This window comes from Phasianus colchicus, chromosome 1 (genome assembly GCF_987193195.1).
Source record: "Phasianus colchicus chromosome 1, bPhaCol1.hap1.1, whole genome shotgun sequence".
Taxonomy (NCBI): domain Eukaryota; kingdom Metazoa; phylum Chordata; class Aves; order Galliformes; family Phasianidae; genus Phasianus; species Phasianus colchicus.
In genome coordinates, this window is record NC_143436.1 from 59,760,593 (window position 1) to 59,779,683 (window position 19,091).

Genomic DNA, 19,091 nt, shown 5'->3' on the forward strand with positions numbered 1-19,091 from the left:
TAACAAAGGAATTAAATCATTTCTCACTTAGTTGTGTTAAAACTCTACCATTAGAAATCAACTCTCAAAACACTGAGAAACTTAACTATGAAATTCATCCACATTTTTCCACTGCATGCATATGGCACAGTAGTTTAATTACTTCTTTTTATTTTTTTCTTGTGGACTATACAGACTAATGAAAACATGTTATCATATTTGGCAATCAGAGTTTGCACTTCATGAACACGCTAACTAGACATTTGAAAACCAGTAATTACAAGTGAAGTTCCCCTTCATGGAAGACTCACTCTGTGAGCTAAGGTCGTTTTAAAAATGTGCACTGCTTCCTAAGGCACAGCAGGACACTAGACATGCTACTTAGGAAAGTTTCTCAAGAGTAGAGATCAGAGTTTTGAAGAGAATTTATCAGTAGACAGATATTATTTAGTGTACTTAATGAATAACATTAGCCAAAATAGCTATTCAGGTTCTCCCACACCTAACTCCCCCCAAAAAAGCCCTTATGGTCTACAAGAAAGTTTCTGAAGCTTTTTTGTTGAGTTTATTTGCATACTATTTAAAGAGTGTCTGTGCAATCCAGCAAGTTTGGATAACAGGAAGAAATGTAGGGCTTAATGGCACGAGGGCACAATGAACTTGTGGAGCTTTCTTTCAGAAAAACAAAATCAAAGAAGGCAGTGTTTCTATGGACAGGCAGATTCCAAGCAGCAGCTCACATCCTTCAGGACAGGATGTCTTGATGTCTTTATATTGGTCTTTATTTATCAAAGGCAGAATTTTAGGGAAATTCTTTTTTATGCTCCTTATTCTCCACCTCCACAAATACAATCAAAAGGTAAACTGCTCAGACTTAAAGATCATAAGCAACCGAACAAAAAAACTAAAAACACACAGCATCGTATCTTATTTGAGAACTTTTTATTAGTTAACAACTACTAGAAAGAGAGATCAAAGAGTTAAAATGTTTTTCTAGGGTCACTATAGTTTTAAAAAGACTTGGATAATGTTTTGTAGGAAGAACAGGAAACAGTGATAAAAAGACTAGGGTCTAGGGACTAGGGACTAGTCTAATTCACAGGACCTCCAGTGCTGCCTTACAGGTTTTTTTTCCTACTTTTCTGTAGTTGCCATGACAGCAATGAAATTAAGCCTGTGCAAAATGATGGAAGTTTCTTGTAGATGAAGCTCTGAAATTATTTCTATTCCATTAAACAAACCTATTTATGCAACGCTCAGTTGTTTCTGCATAAAAAATTAAGTTTCCTCCACCTCGAGGAGGAATTCTTTCAGTGAAAATCTTAACACTCAACAGTCTTGTTAGGACCTGCTCTGTTGTACATCACACATTCAGCCCTGTATGAGCTTCAAAACATTGGTATCCTGAAGAAACAGAAGAAAGCAATGTCCAATACTTGTAAAACTCCAGTGCCACTGGATTATTTCCTGAACTGTTTCTCTGTCATGGGATTTCTGGAATGTCACTCCTTTTATACAGAGCAGATGTATTCAGAACCTCTGTTTCAGAGCTTATAATGCTTGTCATATGCATCCAATTAAAAGGCACACAAGAAGTACTATTTTGTGAACTATCTATCTCATTTTTCTCCAAGTCTTTCTTGTAAAATGCATATAAAAACTAAGGAAGATTCATATATTCAACTAAGATCACCAAGTACTACAATGCAAACAGTTTCATGGATACATGCCACATCAATACAACTAACTCACGTGAATAATCTGAAGACATTAGGTCAGTATAAAAGGAAAGTCAGGACTTTCCTTTTTATATGCAAATAGAGAAATGTGGGTGTTTTTTTTTTTCCTACAAGAACAAAAGAATTTAGGATTCACTCCATAGTTTCATTCCAAAATCAAATTGCTGATGTTTTCCAGGATGTTTTAAAAATGCTGCAAGTAGCATGTGTTTTGGGGTTGGTTTTTGTTTTTCTGCTATTTGCTTGTTTAAAAGCAAAATTAAGACTGGCGCCTCATCAAAATGAACAGGCCTGTGCAGACCAAATACACAACTGCATCATTTCAAAACATGCTGTTTTGTCATCAACTCCTCTGGCAGAGACAGGTTTGAGCACTACCACAATATCTGTGTTCTTCTTCCATCAGAACCAGGAAACAATTAAAATCACATCACATACCTGCATCCCTCAAAACGATGAATGAGATCTGACACTTTACTGGACTTTTCTTTTGTGACACTAGAAACAGGAGTAGGTGTATCTTCCTCCATTCTTGGCTTCGAACCTGATAAAGCTTTATGCCTAGAGGTTTGGTATGTAACAGGTGATAGCTTCTGCAGATGAAGTGGCTTTGGAGGCACTGCAAACAGTAACAGTAATAGTGATCAACCAGTTGGCAATTGTTTCTTTAAACTATCAGAAAACATGAGATCTTTAGCATAAGTTATCACAGTAAGAGAGATTATTTGACTTACTTAGCTTTAAAGTTGCTTTATGAATTCAGGAACTTCATATAAGCTTTTATGTGCTGTGTTTTATCAAGCATCTTCTTGTATTATTATATTATATAAAAGCCAAACCACATGCTATTGAAGCTAAAATATTAGGGTCCCTCTCCCTTCCATTTTCTCTTTTTTTTCCCCTCTGGCGTTCTGTAGTAAACTCGTATGTGGCCTCTACAAATGCAGATTTTATCCTAAAAAGGCACTGAGCGTAAGATCTAACCATGTTGTGGAAGTCATGAATCTTTCCTCAGGAGAGACTTAAACTGCTGCTCTACTCTGGTGCCCTCATTTTCTTCTCCCTCACTACTTCAAAAATGATTGTCAGTGGAAAAGAAAGATTTGCCTTCAGCTTCAACCTCTGTCTGTCTGAAAATCTGAGTCCCCCAAAATATTTTTTTTCTTTTTTCTTTTCCCATATCCTGACTATAAACTCTTGTTAGATTGTTAACAATCAGCCGTTGTTTAACAGGGTAATGACTAGAAGACAAGTCATTGCCTGTGGCAGTAACAGCTTCTTGGGCTCCACAGGCAGCACACACACGTGCTGCAGATCTTGCAACTTCTCCCCAGCAAGTATGGTCTCACATGGCAGCAGAATTAGCACTGATACAGGATGCTCAATCGATGGATGTGAAAAGGCCATATTTGTCATATCACCAACCCAAGATCAGCTTCCTGAACTACCCTGTAACCATAGGAATTAGGTTTAACCCTGCCAACCAAAATTTGAAAGTGGTAACAAAAAAGATTATTGCAAATATATTATCACAGAATATGACACAGATGTACGACGTTGATGGAATGCTTGATTTAGGATGACTTTCCATCCATAGCTTAGATTAAATTTATAGGAAGCAATATTTGTCAGTGCTTCCAATAACCAAACTGTACTTAGAGATTGCAGCAATAGCTGCATCCTGAAAAGTATCAGGAGAGGTACAATGAAGAAATGAATGTAACACATTTCAATCGTATTAACTACAAATGCAGACAAATGAAATAGAGGGAGAAGAAAGGTGTTCAAGGCCGGGTTGGATGGGGCCCTGGGCTGCCTGGTCTAGTATTAAATGTGGAAGTTGGTGGCCCTGCCTGTTGTGGGGGGGTTGGAGATTCATGATTCTTGAGATCCCTTCCAACCTGGGCCATTCTGTGATTCTGTGTAAGGAAATCACTATAGTTCAAATGCTCTAATGTAAGCACGTGTATCTTTGTTTCTTTCCAACTTCCTTTGTATTTGTTAACACAATGAAAAAGGAAGTCTGGAGAAGGATGCAGTGCAGAAGCAAAAGTGAAAATATTGTTATTTTCAAATAATTACAAAGCAATACCAAAACAAGCAGAATATAAAATTGTGTCAGTGTTGGATTATGCCAACAGAAGCCCTTCTGGTGGGGCTGCGCGCATTTGTTCAGCTGCAGCTGCAATATTGTGGAACAGTTTCTCCTACACTCTGTCTTCCCAGGGAGCCCTAAGAGCTCCTGGCAGAATTAGGCCAACAAGCATCACCGAGCTGTCAAAGCCTGAATAGGTTACTGCGCTGACAAAGGCAGCGGGACAGCTGAAAAATGCGAGACAAGCGGCCTGGGAAAAGCAGGCCACGTAACTGAGTGTGGGCATTGCCATTCCCTCAGGGTAGGAGACAGATGGGAAAGAGGACATCGGGTGGATTTACTGATCAGCACTGGACCGGCTTCTGGCTCTTGCAATACATCGTGCAGGGCCTGTGGTTCTGTGTGTTCTTACTTGATGGACTCATATATCAGTTCTTTCGTACATCTCACAAGAATTCATCTCCACACAAGGATCAATTAAAACTACTAAACTTGAGGGAGTTCACATCTACTAATTAAGCAGAAAGAATTAGTTCAAAGCTATTTTTACATCGGATCCATTGGGACAAAAATTAAATTCTAAGACATTCCGTGGAAGGGCTGCATACTTTTGTATCCATTACTAATAAAAAAAAGGAAAGAAAAGAATCACCAAAGTAACAGCAATTCAGTACTGCAAGCACAAGGAACCTCCAGTCAAACTGGATTTCACCAGTATATTGAAAATCCCTTTGAAATCTTCAGAAGAGAACCACAAACCAAACAGCCATATCAAATCCTGAGTTTAAGTTATATTCTTGTTGTTTCGCTATTACCATCTAACAGGCAGCATTTCCCCCTAATCAGCTGCTGCTATTAGCTGCTGTTGGTTTTAGAAATAGAGCAGTGGGAAAAAGAGAGTCACAAGATCAAGGAAAAGAAAAGCATCAGTAGTATAAAAAGCCCTTATAACCCTTCTGTAAGGTCAACATTGTTAACAGGGATTATGGAAAACAAATTGCATTAATACTTCCCTCAGTGTACTTCTGAAGTGCTTTGTTTTAATCAGATTATTTTTCAGTGTGCACATGGCAAGGATCTTAAAGAAAAAAATGAGAGAAGACTGGAGCATTGTAATACACTGTATAATACAGAGCTCTGTTCAAGTCTATAAATACTCTCATCTCTCCGCTGTAGAATTTTGAGCTTATTAGGAAATCTGAACAGCATATTCTGCCTAGAGAAAACCCCTCAATATATTCAGGTAGCTACTACTGTAATATGCTAGCCAAAATGTGCAATTAAGGTTTAAATTGTAGTCCCCAGACGTGCATTCAACTTTGTACATTCATAAGGAAATGGGAGGTAATTTCACAGAATCACAGAATCACAGAATCACTAAGGTTGGAAAAGACCTATAAGATCATCCAGTCCAACCATCCACCCATCACCAATGGTTCTCGCTAAACCATATCCCTCAACACAACATCCAAACGTCCCTTGAACACCTCCAGGGAAGGGGACTCCACCACCTCCCACTGGAATGGGGCAGCCCATTCCAGTGCCTGACCACCCTTTCAGAGAAGTAGTATTTCCTAATATCCAGCCTGAATCTTCCCTGGCACAGCTTGAAACCATTCCCTCTAGTCCTAATTTGAGACACACCTAAATGTTGCACCAAATAGGTACAACAGCCTCAGCCGGTGTCAAGGTATATTATCAAAGGCCATTTATCACTTCTCTTGGAAAACACCTATTCATTCCCCCTCTATGCATTTAAACTATGATTAAACTATGAATGCTGTTAAATTTTAATTCAATGAAAATACAAAGCTAAAAGTTCCTGTGATAAGTAATTGCAGCTATTCTGTTTGAATCATCCTTCATTGTCTTTTTCATGCTCTGTCACTTACATGAGGACCAAATAAGTGCAACTGGACAGATGCCTAAAGACTGGCAGCAGCAAGAACCAGTAACCTATGCTCAGAAGAAGATGGCAAAAAAGACAGCTCTTATTTAGTATATGCATTTCCACCTTTTTATATAACAAATATCTTCCAATAACATATTAAGAAATAAGATCAATTATAATCAAGTGTGCTTTCTTCTCTCATTTATCCTCTTTCTGTAGATAACATTTGAGATCGAGCATTTTTGTTGCTAAGAGAGATATTGTAAAGGTTTCTTAAATCACTGTACATTTTGAGAAATCTAGCCAGGAATAGCTCTCAGATTCAATTCAGTTCACCTTTAATTGTACAATTTTCATTTGCGAGCAAAACAGTCTACACTGCAGACCTGTAAGAGGTTTTCAGCTTTTATGGGCCCAGGACACTGAATAACTCAAAAACCATGGACAATTATAATTATTTGAGAAAGGGGAGCAGGACTGATGCTCCTGAGTAGATATACTACAGCAGTTGGTTTCAGTTAACTAAGTGCTAGAGATATGTCTATGCCATTTCATAATAGAACAGAGCAGGCCATCATCTCCAACACTATGAAAGATGTCTCTGGCATCAGTAAGAGATTCACAAGCACTCTTCAGTGCTCATTAGAAAAATCTAAATGAGCAACTGATGCAGTTGCAGTCTTCAACTGACAAGACACTTCTCTGCTTTAAAGAAGCATTAACACTTCAACATATTTTCCACCCTAACAATAAAACTGGCAGCCACAGACAGCACTTTTAGTGCCTAATACTTAGTAATTGGACATCAAATGAAACCCATGCAAGAGGTTCTAAACATAGGAAATAGAAGAATGTAGGAAAAACAATTACTTTGTTCACATCGCTCTACATGCAGTTTGCTATAGCTAGGTTCTGATCAGTGCCCAAGTATTTGTAGATAAGTGCAAATTTCATTCTATTTTTTTTTTAGCAGTTTGTTTCATTTCTCACACATCACATTTGCCTCAGAAGACATTAGCATATTTTGCTATTTCCACTGACTACCTCCAGTCTGGATTAGTCCCTTTATCAGACAACACACCAAAGGGATGCGATGGCAAAGCACCTTAATATCACAGCTGCTACAGACCGCATTTCTCTGCAGTCAGTTTCCTTGCTAAACTTCATCACCAGTTGTCATTCATTCTCTGTATTTGCTCCAAATTTGCAGACTTTCACAAAACAACCAATACTCAAGGAATTTCAACATATGAATTGCTTAAATTGTTGACGGAAGGAATTATTGAGGAACAAAAATTGCTCTTTCATTGTCAGTGTATCACACAGCTAGTTTGTTCTCCTTTAAATGCCAGCAAAAAAAAAAAAAAAAAAAAAAAAAAAAGAAAGAATTTCATATTGGATTCTCCACAGAAATGTATTCACTTGCTCTAACTGCTGTAAGTGATCTGTTTCCAAAAATTCAAACAACTTCTCAGTAACCAGGTAGAGACCAAAACAAGTTCAGAGTCTGCGGTTCACTTCAAGTGCAAGATTTTGGAAATTCTTCCTCTATATAAAAGTTAACCTTATTAAAAATGCCCATACTTCACTTATAATGCAATCACAAAGTGGTCTTTCTTTCTCTCATTTTGATTGGATACATTTTTGTGAGTTTTGAAAGTCATTTTGCAGTTCATCTACAACCAAACACATGGGCGTTGCAATTCATGTCTGTGATCTTATTTCCTTGTATTACAAAAGGGCATTTAGTATTTGCATGACTAGAACAACAATTTGGAAAATCATTTCTTGCTAAAATAAAACTGAAATTGCTGTGCAATTGTACCTTAATAATTGTTCAAAAAAAAAGAGAAAAAAAAAAACTGATTTTTTTGGTCTCCCAAAAGGTGATTTCATTTGGTCTGTTTTGTTTTGCTTCAATTAAACAAAATGCTAATAAATACTCTATAACTAACTGGTTTCTTGCTATCTTTATTACCAAGGTTTGTTTTGGAGAAGAACCATTGAAAAAATAGCATTTTTGTTCAGCCATTCAATTTGTGTATTCAAAGTATTTACAAAATACTGTCTGTAACTTTGATATACCTCACACCTTTAGTAGGGACAATCAAAGAAAGGCACAGACCCAGGAACAGGGCATGCACAAACTAATTATTATTGTATAAAATCTAAGCAGCTGCATTTCTTAGACTACTGCATTATTTCTATCTATACTGCTTTTTGATGAACAAAATAGTCACGGCTACAGAACAGTAACAAAAGCTGCATAATGACTTTGGTCCAATATTTTCCAGCTTCTAACTTACCTAACAGCTAAAACTTACAGTAAGTGGACTGGTTTTAGTTTTGAAAAGTTTAAGTCTTTTCATTCATTGCCCAATTTTCTTTTAAAATATTTTTATTGGGAAGAGCATGAGCTCCTTTGCTAATTTATCTTTAGATAACTGCTTTTAAGAGCCCTGGGAACTGGTCAGAAAGATCACTTCAGATAAGCAGTGCTTATATATGACTGCCAGTATTGTTCATTAAACTTATTGTTCATAAAAACATTTTATCAAAGGTTTAATAAAAACAAACAGAAAAAGAAATACAGATTTATTTTGCTTTCATTCACTATAAGTAAACAAAGCTTTTGTTGCACCCCAGCAAAATTTCTTTCCCTCCTTAAGATGAATTCAGAACTAATACAAACTTTTTCAAGATGAATTTTCCCACAGATTGATAGACAGTTATTTAAATCCCCTACATGAAAGTTCTACAAAATTTTAGTCTCTATACATGACTTAGATGTGACCTAGTCTTCTGTAAGTCTCTAGCTTACGCCATATCAGCAGTGTGTCTCAGAATCCAATTCATTGAGTAGAACCATGGTGTCAGTCTTCAAAACTGTCTCTTTTTTACCTTTTGAGATGAATGAAGCTTCTACTGTACATCACTCCTAAAAGACACCGGACCTGAATTCAAGATTTCCAGAACATTTAGGCCCTTTGTTATGATCAACCTCAGCAGAATCATCAACATTATCCAGAAGACCACATAAAAATTGTTTGAAGTTTAGATATATAACCTCCATGTGTAGGTTAGAAATCTATCCATCTTTTAATATTAAAAATACTATTTATGTACAGAAAGAAGGGAAATCAACTACTCTGCAGACATACTGGAGAGCTTTTACTGTGCAAGTGCTGAGTTCTCATCTCTTTCCACATAGTCCCACTAGAAGACTGCAGCTGAACTCAGCTGGAATCCCAGAAGTTCTGAATTTCCTTCCTGTCATGAAGTCAGCCAGACAATAGCTTAATACAAACAAGAGGCTTACATGTGTTCTCATGTCTTGGGCACAGAAAGAATTTCACATTACTTACCTGGAGTAAGCACACAGCAGATTGTTAGACAGTTGTGATGCAAGTACAGAGTTATATCTATACCAGTTGTTCTTTTTAAAACCATACTAGTTACTAAGCTTAGCCTTTCTTCTAAGAACCTTTTTCAGGGAAATATCAATTTATCAGATTCAAAACATTCACAGGACGTTTGTATTTCTGTGGTCATCTTTTACCACACTATTTTCTCTGTGAGAAGCACAGTTCTTTCAAAATGTTCTATTTCTATGAAAGTATGAGCTGAAGCACAAATTACTTAATCGAAGTATTTCAGACTACTTACCTTGTGGCTTTGGATTTGAGGCTGATCGTGGGGACTGTTTGACTGGCACACTTCCATTTATTCCCTGAGCCGCTTCATTGTGTACATTCTGCTCAACTAGCCTGGTTGTGGCACTTGCTGGACAAGATCTAGACAATATCAAGGACTTTGTACAGATGCTGTTGCCTGAAAAATATGTTCAAAAAGCAAGAGTTAGAAACAGAATTAAATGCATGGTAGAATGATTATATCCACGTATATTAAGTGCTACTGCCTCCCTACAGAGAAAATTAGAATGCTTGTCTTCACTTTGAAGCATCCTATTGTAAAAACAGAGACTGCCTTCCACTGAGAGGTATTACATTGTTTAAATCTCAAAGAGTTGCATATATAAAAAAAATATTTTCCGTGTGACTATCCCAGGTTATTCTAGAGAAAGCTTACGACCTCTAACTGCCTTCTTGCTATCTTTATTATCAACAGGCTTGTTTAGGAGAAGAACCATTGAAAAAATAGCATTTTTGTTCACCCATTCAATTTGTGTATTCATTCACAAAATACTATACATTCAAAACGTTTCTTTTTCTTTCTTTTCAAGAGCTACTAATTACACGATTAAAAATGAAACCAAAGCAAAAAGACAGTTGACATTTCTATTTCATTTTGTCTTAACAGAGTGGAGTTTATTTTACCTAGTATGATGCCATTTCTAAGAAAACTGGATGAAAAAATAAAGGAAAACATATCTGAACAACAGAAATTGTAATAAAATCATGTATTAGAATGTACTCACATTGGGCTAGACTATGTACTTTTGGATGCGTGTGTGTGTGGAAGTTTTTCATTCCGTAAATGTAATGAAAAGATTTAAAATACTACTGTGAAGGAACTTGATATCTCAATTAAGTTAATATCCCTCCATCTCTAAATCAAATAAATCCACAACTTTGTTTGTGGGGAGGAACAAGGGACATCCACTTCTCATTTATTGCCTTGATTATTTTCATTAAAAAAAATAACTGTGGCAGACTTCGAACACTTACATTTATTGCTTTCATTTGCCATCACTTTTGTCTTTGCTTTGCTTTATCTTTGCTTTATCTTTGCTTGCTTCTACTGACAGAAATGCAAGTCGGGGTTTTGTTTACTCATTTCCAAAAAAACAAATTCAAACCCAACCAACCATTCATTTCATAAGGCAATCCTCTGCTGTCTTCTAAACAACTGATCTGTAGAATCTGGAAGCACTGATCTAATGCATCTTCCTATCCCAAGGCAAAATCCATTATATCAAGCCATTCCCAGCAACAGCCAAGCACACTCATTAAAAAGCAGTGGAAAGAGGTTCGAGAGCTATTGCTCACCATTGTTTAAAGGCTCTTCAGCACCGTGTAGATTGCAACAGTATTTTAAAGTACTTATGTTTTATTTCTTAGAAGCTTAATTTCTTTTTAAACGCTGAAGTAGCACTGCACCAAGAAGCTGCTTTTGCAAACACAGAGACTTGCAGAGGTTTATGCTGAGATCAACAACCCACCCAGCCAAGAAACTGGTACTCATATCACATCATGTACAGGACATCTGTGGCTGCAATATGGCATCACTCCCTTTTCCATCATTCAGTTAGCAATGCCATCTCCCAAGAACATAAAGGTGGCTGGTCCCAGAACAATTATTTAATGAGGCCCACTGCATGTGGACTTCTCAGACACCTATGATCTCAGGCTGAAATTCTTCAGCTCTGTTTCCTTGGGTATCTCCATACACAAAAAGCCATCTTGTACTATAGCAATAGGAACTCTGTCCCAGATCTTTCCTCATTTCATGAGGATTCACCTGAAGTGCCATTCCTGCCTCTCTACATAGAGTGGAGAATTGAAATTTCTTGGACAGATCAAGGAGATGGCACAAGGCTTGTAGGAGCAAGTCCTCCTGATGCTCATCAAAGAGTTGAATTTCTCTCCACCACAGAATCCCATGTCATGTTGTAACTGCTCACACTTTAACTTGGAAATCTCCAATTTAGAAACAATTTTAAGAAACAACAACTCCTGGCAGGATCAGTACATCCCACACACTGTGTAGGCAATTGAACATATGTTAGAAATCTACATTCAGATCAGTCTTCTAACTCTGCAATGAGTGCGAAAGCGTGACATCCTAGAGCTTTATGAAAACTGTTCTGACTGTAGATTTGACAGATAACACACTTCTTCAGGACCTCCAGCTCCACAACTGCAGATCAGAAAAAAGGGTATTGCTAACTGTCCAGACCAAAGCTGGAAATCTCCATCAGAATTGTACCTTTGCAATTTATTAAAAAGATTCTCTAAGAAAGCAAGGTACTGCCAGGGTCAGAATAGGAACATTCTTTGCACACACAAACTTATCACCGTGCTTTGCCTTGTTTAAAGTTAACACTCACAATTTGATACAGAGCTGTTGCTAAAGAGGGCAGTTCCGTTCTCTACCTCTCACTTTGTCACCATTTAAGTCTGGTTTCCTCTCCTGGCTACTTCCCACCCCAGGCTTGGAGGGGAGCACCAGCGCTTGTACAAGCACACAGTGAGACAAGCAGTAGAAATGATACAGCAGTAAGATGAATTACACAGATGGGGTCAGTGAACGCACGGCCACTCCAGCACTGCTGGCTGGCATAAGGGAAAAGGCAGGAATATAGCTGGCGTTCTTTAACAGCCCTTACTTATTATCTTCAATTCACTCTTGTTTCCATGAGTTATACGAGCAATTCTCTCTATCTAGAAGGCATATTTGCTACAGACTGACACACCACAAACATTAAAGACACATTCTGAACTTGTAATTCTGCTAACCATCTCACATCCTCAGTCCACAGTTTTGAAGAGTAACATAGCCATAACAGGATAAATAAAATATGTTCAGCTTTCTTCACATGGAAAACTGGAATGGAAAAAGGTAATCTAACTACAACATGCTTCTAAGCAAAATCAAGAAGTTACATTCTTTGGACAAAAAGCATTGTTTAACATCCCTGGCAATCTAAATCCTGGTTTCTTGACAGTGAAAGTTAATACCTTCCAGGTGATGTAGGCAAAAAAAAATTGTCAGAAATACAGGAATATTCACTACAGATATGTATCTAGTAGCAAAGGCTTGGAAGGATATTACAAGCAAAGCTCCAAATACATTGTTTTCAGTGCATACAAAAACACCAAGTGCTCCACAAGCAGTTCATAGAATCATAGATGTTGGAATAGATGAGTACAATAATTTAGTTCAAACACAAACCTATCCCCATTCCATGCCCACTAACCATGTCCCTTAATGCCATACGATCTACACGTTTCTTGAACACCTCCAGTGATGGCGACTCCATCTCCTCCCTGGGCAGCCTGTTCCAATGCAGGACCAGCACTTCATTTAAAGCTCATTCATATTTCAGTACAGCTGTTCAATTCTGACCATTTAAGCAGTAAGACAGTCTACGCTTTAGAAATGCAGTTGTTATAAGTGCAACTTAAAATCCAATTACATATACAAAAAGCCAGGCATGCTGCAAAAGCTTACAGATTCTACTGGGCTGAAATAGGTTCCCACTGTGGTTGATTCTGATCTGATTAAAGAAGCAATCACGTGTTGCTGTGGTTTTATGTGTTACAATAACTGAGATATTAATCGAACTCAGAAATGCAATGAGCAACAAAATACTAGCCAGTTCTTGTGTTTGTTCACCAATACATCACTAATACTGCCTCTTGTAATTGGGGATGATTAGATACCCTGAAAAGTAGGGAAGAGAAGGGAAGTATTTTAAAACATTTTAATGGGTTCAAGCAAGAATGCAAGTGATAAAGCAGAGGTAATAAATAACTAACAGAAAAGATAAACACTCCAAATTTGATAAGCACTTAATTGTTTTCTTCATAATTTGCAAGAAAACTGGAAGATGTTTGAAGCTAAGAAGCATAATCTAATTTTCCAGAGCATTTTAATTAAAAATAACTTGTAGCCATGAATATTTAGCCAGTTTGAAATGCCAGTAACACGAAAAAAAATGCTTATTTGTATTTACAAGAAGTTAAACTAATATTTTGATATTGCATAGGTCCTCTATCAGCAGTCCCAGCTTCACCAAGATGGGCTAAACACCATTAGATTTTCTGTCATATCTGGTCTTACTCCTACCATCTGTACTTTTCCATCACCACTTAATTTTTTACTGCCATTGTGATCTTACTCTTACATTCTGAATGAAAGAAATGCAGCATTGCTGTATGTAACCCTAGCCTATGAGGGAAAGGGTTATTCTCCTGAGACTGTTAGGAGGCAAAATTTAAGTCTCAAAATCAGGTTTACTTCTTTTCAAACAATGTAACTATATATGCAACCAGTGTGTTAAATTCCCAGGATAGCTGCCATTGCCTTGATGTCATATTGCCACACTTTCTCATGCAGCACCAAGGCAAAGCTTTGCTCTTGCTACTTGCCCTCATCACATATGGAGGTGCAGCTAATATTCTCCCTACTGAACTTGTAACAAAAACATCAGTTTAGCCACAATAATCTTGTCTCACAATCTCCTGGTCAGTTCAAAATAGCACTAAGTAGCACTGACACTAAAAGAGATTCATTCAGCCCTCTCACTTGCTCACTAAACACTTGGGGAACTGTAGCAGGGACAGTATGAGGACGAGCAGTTTTCTGGACACAGACAAGAAGGCAGCTAGAGAACTCTTGCAGAGGGAGTTATAATAATAGATATGTTGAGGCCTGAGCAGGAAATCTAGTAAATCAGACCATGGATTTTACCCACATCTGTGCCCAAACCTGTCCTCAAAAATAATTTTCTAATAACTTACGTGGTACCTACCACTCATGGGTTTGTCCTGTTTGTGAGGAATACATATCAGACTATGAGATGTATGGTACTAATTGCACACCAAAACATGTTTTAGGAACAACTGCTTAGACTAACCCAAACTGTGTACATTAGGACTATGGAAGAGAGTAGGAAGTCTGTAGGTCCAAGTTACTCTCATGAAACAAAAACAAAAACCAATCTTTTGCCAAATTCTATTGAATGCTATCCTCTCGAGGTAATTACACATTTGAGTTTGGATACATTTTTCTCTTTCTCATCAAAGTGACGATAGAGTTGTAAATGCTTTGCAGCTTTAGAACTGGACAAAAATTTCATATTAATATCCTGTACTGAGCTGATGAGCTCTAAAGGTTAAATGTCAGTATTTATTGTGGTGAGCTACTGCTGCAATGCTGCAAATGGTTGATAATACAATGTTATAAAAAAGAGAAAAACAACTTTAGCTGAAGTCAGGAGTGCTGTTGAGTTGAAGAAGTTAGTTTTGCATTATGGTGCTGGTCAAAAATAATAAAAGGTGAGTATCAGAAGGTTTAGAATTATCTTTGAAGAGTGGAATCTTGGCAAAACTTAGGACACAGGTCAGGTTTTAGTAAAGGAGTTGTTCAGATATATATGCTAGCAAAATAGAAAAGTACAGAGATTTTTCTTGCAAAGCAGTTTCCCAGACAAAGGCAAAAAAAAAAAAATATCCTAAGTTCAACAGAAAAATGTAGATCACTTTCCAAGACTAAGGCTTTTATTTCTGATATCACTGCACGGAGACATTCCCAGGATTAACAAATACCTTCACAGCATTTATTGCAAGGAGAAAATCAATCTACAAGTACTATTTATAGATAGCAAAAAGAGTATTGATATTGCTTAATAAACTCTGAATGTTCCACAATATTTAATGAAGAAATTAAAGAGATGAATCCCTATTGAATTTAAAACTTGGACGGCAAATATATAGGTCACTCCAAAAGTAATACCTCCTATTTATTTCCACTTATACTAAAACAGATACAAAGAGCACAATAACACTGATTGAGCAAATTCTCAGCTACAAAACACTCTTTTTTTCAACACAGGCACCACCATTAGCCTCTGCTAATTTCAGGTGACCCACTGCTTCACATCTGCTACAAAGACATCACAGCTGAAATGCACCACCCACTGCTTCACTGTGCTCACATCCACTGTTTGGTCTCCAGAATTGTTCAGCATCAGTGAACGTCACTGGGTGCTATTTTTTCCTGATGGAGGAATTCAATGACACACTTTTTCTTCATACACACTTCCATGTCAGATGCCATTTGGTCAGACTGCCCTTCTACTGCCACCTGCCACACAGCAACAAAATGTAACACAATGTTGTCAGGAAGCTTCAACTTCTACTGCCATATCACCAACATCCATCTCTGACATTGTGGGCCAACATAACAAGATAGGAGGCAGCCCCCATACTTTCCACACAATACTTTCCAGGAATCAGAAACTATTCAGCTTCTTTCTAGCTTAAATTAGCTCACGTAATAATGCAGAGCAGAGGTTTCCCAGTTGCAGTATGCACAACACCAAGAACACGAGCCTCCTACAACCAGATGAGCAGTAATACAGGAGAACAGAAACAAACTCCAGCAAGTTCAACCATGCAACACACAGAAGCAGTATTCTAATGAGAAAAACTTATTTGGCTTTTGAAATAATTCCACTTCTGATACACTAAATACATAGTTATACATAGAGTTCACAATAGAACCCAATTCAAAGTAGACAGACACCCATACCAGCTTGGTCTAAGACATGCTGTTGCACTGGTCTAGTTTGTGGGTGTTGATGAGACTCAAGCACTCCACAATGCCTTTCCTGTGCTTTCTTACATTTTATGGTTGTTCTGGTTGGGAGAAACAATGCATCTTTCCCATAGTACTTTTTTTTAGTTTTAGACTACAATGGTGCTGTATGGGAACTGCTGAATCAGGGCCTGAACCTCTGATTGATCACCTGAGGCGAGCAATTCACCTGTGCTGCTGGAAGGGGTGGAGCTTGGCTCTACCTCTCGTTAGGGGAGGATCTCTTTCTGGAGATCCCTCCTTTTGGAGTTTTCTAGCAAGCCCAGGACAAGGGTAAGCCGTCTATCTATTCTTTTTTGGTGTAATAACCTGCTTAGCCAAACTCTCTTGTATATTTCTTAATTATAACACTTGTATGTTCATTGATTATACAGGTGCTTACAGTAGCTGCCTATTGAAGAGCTCATATTTGCCAGGCTATCAACCATCAATGCCATCACGTTCTAATAGGTTACCTGCTTTAAGAATCTAGAGCCTGACCTTTAAAAGGAAGCACTAAATGCTAACAAAGTAAGATTTAACATCAATAATCTGATCTCAGTCTCAGTATGCTACATAGCACACAAATTAAAGGACCGAATGGTGAATTTCACGTTCCCTACAGATGCTGTGCCAACACTGGCTAATGCAGACAGACTCAGCATGATGTAGATCTGCCTCCCTGTCTGGCTGTGATCTCTGTTCTTTGAGCTCTGATCTAATAGCAATTTCCATGAAAGCAGGCCTGTGCATCTGCTGCGGTTTTAGTAAAAGGAATAAGCAAGCAATTAATGGGGCTCTCTCTTAACATTTGTCTAGATTTTGGATTAGCACAATAACATAACTTTCACTGCTGGTGCTCTTCCAATAAAATGAAAGGCACTGTACAAGGCTTCATTTCTGGGCTCAGTCCAGAAAAAAAGCCAGTTGATTTCCTTAGAAAAAAATTACAGTTTCTTCATGCAACATACAGGGATTCCAATATAACCTCATTAGAAGGGCACGTTCTGAAGTAAGGAATGTGGAGATGCAACATGAGGAAAGGGAATGCAAAGCAAGCCAAGAAAACCACTTTCATCATGCAGAGTCTTTAAAATGAAAGTTAATTTGATAGAAGTCCAAGTGGCAATGCTAACTCTTTGTGTAAAATACAGCAGTAAAAGAAACAGTGAATGGCTTCCAAAAATGGTATTTAAAACCTCACCCTGAGAACAAGCATTTGCAGTCGTCACCTTCTGCACCTCTTCCCTGCTGGACCACTACTCTCCTAATGTTATCTACAATCTAGCAATGCTACTGCTGTCTAACTGCCCAGTCACTAGAGGATACCACTGATGAAAATGATGCTGAGGCACCTTAGGGATGGAAGACTGCTAGAGCTGAGGTTACTGATGGCCGCAGGGATGGAGGGTTGTAGAAGCTGCAAGTCACTGAGCTAACATTAAAACCTTTCTCCTGGCCATGTCTGCTGTGGTTTTCTATTCCTCTGTCTTCCCCTGTCAGAGGGATGGGAGGTAGCAGGTCTGTGAGCTGTGCTACTGACCGAGAAGCTGCTCCAGAAGGCAGGACCCTGGACACCTGCATCTGCTGCTCTCTCTTCCAAAAGAGAGCAGAAGTGCTGGAGGGAGAAGGCGGAAGTGCCCATCCCTGGACTGGATGCCATTGGTTTAGAATAAGCTGCTGACGCACAGCTTGTGGTTTCAGAGGAGTAGCTTGCAACTGAAGTCCTCGGTCAAAACCACAGAATGTACTTCATTAAGGTCCTTATGAGTCACATTTACTTACAGACACTGGTTTTGCTGATAATGATTGTAAATCAACTATCAGAGAGAAGCAACTCTTCAGTAAACTCCAGAAAAATGTGTAACTTAAATCAGAGCTTGGAACAAAATAAATTCTGTTTACAGGAATCAGGAACTGCTCTTTCACATACATAGTTAGACCCTGTGTTATGAAACATTCCCTCAAACTCTTACTTTCTATTTGAACTTTCTATTTGAACATGGGGTTATCAAGCCCAAAATCTGTACGGAAAACATAGAGCTGTGTTCTTTTACCTTTAAAATATGTAGCAGTGTAGAGCTGCTTTTATCATCTGTTTTTCAGAAAATAGTATGAATATCTAAGCAGTGTGGGCCCTTTATTTTTTTTCTCGTCCTGAAGGCTATCTCCAAGATTCAAGGGTTACCAAGTTTTCTGACAACTACACGTGAACACACACACACAAAACACACCAAAAAACAAAACATATTTATTAATCTGCATCAATTTCAACAGTCCAGGTTAATGCAGAATAAGTTGATCCTGAAACCACATTCAGCTACACTACTGTTACTGTCTCATCTCTACCTCAGGTAATTTCATGCAGTTTCTCCCTACTTGTTACTACGGTCTTTTGCTAGTCCCATAATACATGATAGCAACACCCAGCTTGAAATTTCTCACACAGCTAATATTTTAGAGTCCTGGAAACTTACTGACTGCATGCTTCCATCTCTTCCCTGTAGCAACTGTGGTAAAGTTGGTGAGCATTTTCTAAAGGTCATTTCCTTCCATCCCTGTTCTTGTGACCTTTTTACAACTTCCCATGTATTTGATGAAGGAAGGGGCTGAGTCTCAAGACCCTTCTGTATTCATAGCCATTTTCATGAACTCTGCCACCAGAACAGGCTAGCAAGAAGCATCTCTACTGAGTTTTCCCTGAAGCATTTTTTTCTTTTATCTTTCTTTGTAGAACTGTGAGATGAGAAATGTCTCCCCAGCAATTGCTTTACTCAGCAGTAACATTTTTTTGCTGACTTTGCAAATGATATCAGCATATTCTACACAGATGGCAATCATTAATTTTTTTAAAATATCCTTGAGCTCTTACTTAATAAGATGCCCATTTACATATGCAGATTCACTGATCACTGAAGAATCACTCGTCTGAATGAGGGTTGAGACACTGAGCCCTAAACATTTCTTTTGCTTGATCTGCCTAGTCTCTGCCAAATGGTACATTTTCCTCCTGTTACCATATGAAAGATAACCAGCGTGATGCCATACTAAGCAGCACAGTCTA

General features: G+C 38.0%; 1 protein-coding gene across 8 annotated transcripts in view; it reads right to left on the minus strand.

Moving 5' to 3' along the window:
* FGD4 (FYVE, RhoGEF and PH domain containing 4) overlaps positions 1-19,091 on the minus strand; it is a 117,929-nt gene that overhangs the window by 34,580 nt on the left and 64,258 nt on the right. For 7 of the 8 annotated variants that reach the window (XM_090144618.1, XM_031589823.2, XM_090144622.1 and 4 more), the window contains 2 exons: positions 9,371-9,535; positions 2,157-2,337 (listed from right to left, as the gene is read on the minus strand). In XM_090144618.1, coding sequence (XP_090000744.1) covers positions 2,157-2,337; positions 9,371-9,535 — 346 coding nt within the window. Of the gene's footprint in view, positions 1-2,156; positions 2,338-9,370; positions 9,536-16,075; positions 16,187-19,091 lie in introns of those variants that run through there. The other variant, XM_090144628.1, reaches the window with a different exon arrangement.